Raw genomic sequence first — 7,116 nt, forward strand, 5'->3', positions numbered from 1 at the left:
ATGAAATTAATACCCTATTAATACCACCTCACCCCATCCACCTCACTCAAATGTAGATATAAACAAATCGGAGATGTGTAAGTTCTATTCAGTTGTGTATGTGTAAACTAAAGTCTTTGAAAATGTAATAAGTTTCACGAAACGTGCTCAAGTGTCGCGTCAGACTAGAAATAATAATGAATTTTGGAGAATTGATTTTTGAATTACCACCAACAGTGAAAAGTTCGAAAGATCGAGAAAATTCGTGTTAGAATTATTAATCTTACTTTTTCGGTCATATTTAATAATATATGTCTACAGGAAAGACTGCTACCAAAATATACTAATATATATATATATATATATATATATATATATATATATATATATATATATATATATATATATATATATATATATATATATATATATAAACCAACCACAAAATAACCAACCTTACCTGTACCTTACCAACATACCCTAACCAACCCAACCTAAGCATACATATTATCTAAATTGATAACTAAACCATAATTATGCTTGTTTTAACCTAAAATTCTAACTAACCTAATTCTAGTTCTAACCAACCTAACCAAACCAACCAACCTAACCAACTAACCTAACTAAGCTAACTAACCAACCTAACCAACCAACCTAACCAACCAACCTAACCAACCTAACCAAACAACCAACCAACCTAACCAGCCAACCAATCCAACCAACCTAATCGACCAACCAAGGCAACCTAACCTAACTAACCAACCTAACCAACAAACCTAACCAACCTATCCTCCCTTCTTATTATCTGACCCGAATTTTCGGTTCGTGTCAGAGTCCATGAGTGTCCGTGTGCGTGTCCGTGTCTGTGAATCCATGGGGTTTTGGGTCCAGGAAGCTATTTGTGTCAACCCAAATTGCCTCCCTTCTCCCCACCTGAAATCCAGGTGGATTGAAAGACCTGACCTAGGTCAGTTGATCCATGTATCCGTCCGTGGGCCCCCGGACTTCAACCCTTCCCCACATTCCAAAGGGTCAGTCAATCAATCTTCGGCTATCCAGAGAATCTATCGAAACTGATGCTCCTACAGGAGGGGACACACAGAGAAATCTGTGCCCTGTACTTGCAACCATTCCGACAGGCTCGAACGCAGGTCTGTCCGGATTAAGAACATGTTCTATCCGACTAGGCCACGCTGGAGTTGCCTTCTGAATCAAATTTGGCACTTGTATTTATATCTCATAGCAAGGTTAGTTAGTGTCTATTCATGAACAGTTGCCATGATTGAAATGTGAAGTTGTTAATTTGTGTTGTCAGTTAGAAATACCTGACAGCTTTGTTTGATGAGGTTGCAGTCCCGTGAAGCAGTTTTATGAATGAATATTGGAGAATTTAGGCTAACTGACATGTGTGTGTGTGTGTGTGTGTTCAAAAGTATGTATTAATTAATAATTAGTGTGGTGTTTCCAAATAAGTTTGAGAATGGTAAACAAGCAATCCAATATCTAATATGTGCTATTTTATGTCTCGTTCTATAAAATATATGTTTTACTAGGGAAGGAAAATCCGGTTTGTTTTTTTCTTCGTTTTATTTCAAGAATAAATAGTACATAGGGGAAGAAACGAAGGTTTTGGCTGGTTAAATATAGCGTTGTGGCCGTCATTTTCTGTGTTGGGGGTGGGGTGTGTTGTGGGGTTGTGGAGGGGGTGGTATGGGGGGGGTTAGGGGTACGGCGGCCTCCATTGTGGGGGGGGGGGTGTTGGTTTGGGAGGGGGTCACGGTGGGGGGGGGGGGAGGGGTCCTGAGATGCTACCTTGGGAAGTGTAGTTGGGGGGGGGGGCGGGGGGATGAGTTGGCAGTTAGGTATTTAAATTTAATTTTGTAAGATAGGTTATATAGAGCGAAGTGTTGAGGAAGGAATAAGAAAAGTGTTTAGGACTGAGTTGAGTGTATTATTTGTTGTGATTGATGTTAGCAGGAAGGTAGGTGGTTGAAATGTGTAAAGATTTGTTAATGAGATCATTTGGTTAATAATGTAGGAATTAAGGGTAAGTGATCACTGGAGATAGATATTCAACAGCATATTGAGTGGACAAATTTTAGCAGGTAGGTAGGCCGGCCGGCCGGCAGAGAGAGCCAATGGACTGACATATAGGTAGACGTTTTCTTCATGGATGGTAAACTATTATTAAAATGGCATGTACACATTTCCATGTGCGACATTCATGTACACACACACACACACACTGACCCACGGAGACTGCCCAAATATGTATACAATCAGCAGCAGTTGGTGTTCCCAGGCAGGTCACCCATCCATGTACTAACCAAATTCAACGGTGCTTAACCTGACTGATGCATGGGACGAGACGCAGTGTTCTCAAGGTGGTAGGTAGGTAGTATGGCTGTTGCTATTGTATACAAGTAGTAACTAATCACATGTGAGTGAGTGAGTCAAGATAATGGTAACTGCGGCGGGCGGGCAGGCAGGCGGAGGTACATAGCAGTAGTAGGGTTGGCGCCACACAGACGAATTTTTTTTTCTGGGAGAAAAATCCCCTGTGCGCCCCAAGGGTTTCAGGTAAATTTAGAATATCCCCTGTGCGCCCCAAGGGTTTCAGGTTCCAATATCATCTATGTGAGCCAGGGTTTTCAGGCGAATTTGGGCAGTCACAGATTTTAGAAGTATGGATTTCTTATGAGAAAAATAATAATTTCCGAGACTTAGAAGTTTGTTAAAGCCTTATGGGAGAAATTCAAATAACGTGTGTAGCACTTTAGGGCTTCCAGGAGAACTCTACGGACATATTTTACATGTTTTCAACTTACAAAATCGTCTATGTAAGCCTTAGTTATTCATATAAATTTAGAAAATCACCTGTGTAAGTCAGGGTTTTCAAGTCTCGTACATCACACCCCCCTCCCTCCCCCCCTTGACTCGCAATCTGTCGCCTCACCTGTATTTACTTTAGACGTCAGCCAGCCAGTCGGCTCTTAATCTTATCTTATCTTATCCGTAATATCTGGACCGTCCCTCCTCTCTCTCTCTCTCTCTCTCTCCTCTCTCTCTCTCCTCTTCATATTATTCCCTCTTCCTATTTTCTGACATACTAATATTTTATTCCTTTTTCATTAACCAGTCAGTTTTATACAAATCAACCGAAGCATCTCAATGTAACCTTTAATACTGAAAACTGCCTCAGAGACTATCTAAGCTGGCCCCAGCTACCTGCCCCAGGCTATCTGCCCGAGGCAATCATCACCTGATTATCTGCCCCAGACATCCACCAGTCATTGTCGGCGTTCGCCACCGTAATAATTTATATATATATATATATATATATATATATACATTAAGCGTTAATAAAACTTATTTATTTATTTATAATTTATTTAGTCATCTAATTCATAGTTTACACAATTTATAATAAAAGAGTTTATTCCCAGTATTCGCCAATCATTCTCGCTATTAATAAAACAGCCAAACGCTCACTCAGGGGCACACTATCGTTATTACGCTCATTCAGGGGCCCCCTCAGATCGCCAAAGTCTCAGAGGCCTACACTTTCAGTCACCATTCAATCTTCATCCTGTTCACAAGGTTCCCCTAGCCTAGTCATATCATCATGTCAGTATGTCCTCTGTGCCTGTCTCCTATCAACAACGAAATCGTGCATGTGTGTCAAACTCAGTGTTTAACATGCCTAGGTGAAATGTCCATCAACGCTCTTCAAGAATGTAGACTATACTGTATAGGATGCAACGGGCCTACACCGCCTGGACATTTTGACGTAACCTGTACCAGCTGCGGACAACTCTATTGTGCAAATCGTAAGTATCGCTTTTTCTCGCACATTCAATAAACTTTCAAAGAAAATATATATCCGAAACACACATACATGCATACATACAGACAGTCAATTTATATATGTTATTTTCATTTCAGTTCATGGTTCTACTTCCTGCCCATACTGTCGTTTCTCCGTTAACCGGGAACCTCCCACCGATGCCAGAAACGTCATTGAACCTCCACCCAAACGCCGTCGCATCATAAATAACCGTACGTTTTCACAATAATTTTCGTAATTTTAAAAGTTATTAATTGTATATTTATCAAGTGTATAAACAAGTAATAAGTACTCATACAGAAAAATATTTCCATTACAGGAGTTCCTATTCGTGATCAAGAGAATCTCATACTTGGTGGAATCAACATCCCAGCTCGTAAGTAATATTATTATTTATCTGTAATTCAGTTTTTCCTCTTATTTAAACTTTTTGTTTTTCCTCTTAATAATAATTCCTCTTATTTACACGATATTTTCTTATTAAGGTTTTCAAAACCTCTTATTGTTTTCAAATGTGTTTTCCTCTTAATGTTTATTCATTGCTAATATTATATTACAGAATCTCCCCCGGATTCAACCCAACCCTCTGAGTGGAGCACACCTGTACGCAGTCAACCCCAGCTGTCCCAGGAGCTAGAAGAAGATGCACCAGACGGCAACCAGCATGCATCCTCAGATGAAGAAGAAGAAGAAGACAATCAACCCCCTGTTCACGACATATCAGATGAAGAAGTCAACGCTCCAGATTCCCCAGAGGTACATAACTTAGATAACGTTGTTCCGCGAGTGTTAGAAGTCATTAACCATTTCGAAGGTTCTTTCTCGAGACATTCGTTCTCCATTCCCGGACATTTAGACGCTGACCCCAGCGTATATATAAATAGGTATAGGGAATTTTTTATAGAATATATAGACAATCAGTTCAGACAAATACAGGAAGAATTCCCTCCCTCATTTCACATTTACCCTGATGTAAGCCTAATTTTGCAAAAACTTAATCATGCCGACAATCAATATGAAATATTAGACGAAGTATTTTCAATTAGAGGCGAAACTCAGACTGTTACACAGGAAGAGGTGGAAGTTCTTGTAAATTCATGGGTTGACGAAATGTCTGCTAAAATTGACGAATGCCTAAAAAATGTCCAATCCTCAAGTGTAGGAATTCATTCCATGTCAGGCTTTGCCATTAATTTTTCATATATTCGCCACCCTATGCACCTTGGATCTTACGTACCATATCCTGCAAAATTAAAGGGTAAAGAATCAGTATTTAATCCTGAAAGTGAAGGAGATGAGTGTTTGTTACAGTGCATTGCGGCGTATAAAAACTTAGCAATGGGCAGGACCATGGATAACGTTAGAAAGTGTTACAAAAACCTTCGATGGTGTAGAAGATTCGTAGTATGGGCAGATGAAATCAGATTCCCCGTATCATTTGATAACCTTAAGAAAATAGAGAAGCTTAACAAAATTTCTATTTATATTTATACAGTAACTCATGAAAGTAACAGATACTATCTTAGTTTAGCTAGGAAAAGCCAGGAAAAGTATGCCGATAAAGTTCCTTTGTTGTTATTAGAAGGCAAGCATCTCTGTCTGATCAAGGATTTTGATAAATTTGTAAAGATTATTAACAATCATTCTGAAAGGATTCCTAACACTCATAAATTCTGTAAAATTTGTCTTTTGCATGCTCCCTTAGATGAAATTCAGGCTCACGAAGAGTCATGCACTGTATCCCAAGTATTTTCATTCTATAATCCTAGTGATAAAATCAGTTTTAAAAATTACGGTAGGACCTATAGCCCAACTCACACCGCCTATTACGATTTTGAATGTCTATTAGACCGTCAAAATCCTAGAGGCATGGTGGAATGTAAGCATAAAGCAATTGCTTATGCTTACATGATTTTAGACAGGGAATTCAATGTCGTAGAAACGTATTCATACGTAGGCCCAGACGCGGTCAATCATTTTATTACCAAGCTAGAAGCCTCATGGAAAGCTATTCATGCTCAGCTCCCCAACTTCCCTAAGAACTTGTCTAGAGAACAGGAAAGAATGTTTCAAAGCCAAAATACGTGTCAATTGTGTCATCAAACTTTCAAAGATAAGAAAGATAAACATAGACATCATAATCATGCTATTCAGGAAAATAATTACTTAGGTGCTTATTGTGCTCGTTGCAATTTACAATGTAAAAATTCTCGTAGATACTTGACCACATTTTCCCATAATGCTGCATATGATCTGGGAATTATACTTAAAGAACTGTCCAAAAATCCTCACCGCGATGTAGAAATTCTAACCAAGGAAGGATTAAAATTTATGCAAGTCATCATAGGTAAACTTAAATTCCTAGATAGCCTAGCTCTCCTTAATGGGTCATTAGGAACCTTAGCAAGCGAGCACGTTGCCGGTAAGAAACCCACCAAGTACACTGAACACATACTAAATGGCGTATCCGATGAAGCTAAAGCTCTGTTAATTAAAGGTAAACAAAGCCTATGTTATGATTATATTTCTTCCATGGACGTATTAGACGAACCTCAGCTCCCTTCGCGAGATAAGTTTTACAATGTTTTACATGACTCTCCACTGTCTGAAGAAGATTATAACAATGCTCTTAAAGTATTTAATTTAGGGAACTGTACAAACATCAAGGATTACCTCATGTTATATTTAAAAGTTGACGTGGGAATGCTAGTTGATATATTTACACTTTGGCGAACATCACTGAAAGAAATTTATGAACTAGATATTGTTTTCTATGTATCACTTCCTAGTTATGCTTGGGATGCGTTCTTATTTAAATCAAAAGTTATACTTGACTATGTGTATGATCAGAATATATATGATTTGTTGAGAAGGAATCTTAGAGGAGGGTTCACATCTTCCATTAGACAATTTACACAGGCTGTTAACGAGCACACTACATCTAACCCTAGCTCTGATGACGATACTCACATTTTGTACCTCGACTTTAACAGCTTATATGCAGCGTGCATGGCTGAGGTACTTCCCCAGGGAGGGATTAGACAATTAACTGACCTTGAGCGGGATACCTTATTAGGGCAAGGGTTACAACATATCCCCTGTAATCAAGACAAAGGCTATTGGATTTTATGCGATACAAAACATGTATCTCCCGAGGTAGCCAGGTATACTGATGATCTGCCCCTTGTACTGTCTCATACTAATATAACAGAGGAGTTTTTGTCAGAGTACAGTAAGAAAACCCTTAATGATGAAAAACGTAAGCTCCCACCTAAAAATACAAAGTTAAT

General features: G+C 38.9%; 1 protein-coding gene across 1 annotated transcript; it reads left to right on the top strand.

Moving 5' to 3' along the window:
• Nucleotides 1-3,295: 3,295 nt before the first annotated feature.
• Nucleotides 3,296-4,582, top strand: LOC138361312 (uncharacterized; the record flags this gene model as incomplete). The annotated part of the gene is made up of 4 exons (XM_069320678.1): nt 3,296-3,809; nt 3,925-4,038; nt 4,146-4,202; nt 4,386-4,582. Coding segments are annotated over exons 1-4 (573 nt in total), but the record flags the coding sequence as incomplete, so codon positions are not given.
• Between the last annotated feature and the right edge of the window lie 2,534 nt (nt 4,583-7,116).

The sequence above is a fragment of the Procambarus clarkii genome, unplaced genomic scaffold, assembly GCF_040958095.1.
Source record: "Procambarus clarkii isolate CNS0578487 unplaced genomic scaffold, FALCON_Pclarkii_2.0 HiC_scaffold_307, whole genome shotgun sequence".
NCBI classification, from domain to species: Eukaryota; Metazoa; Arthropoda; class Malacostraca; order Decapoda; family Cambaridae; genus Procambarus; species Procambarus clarkii.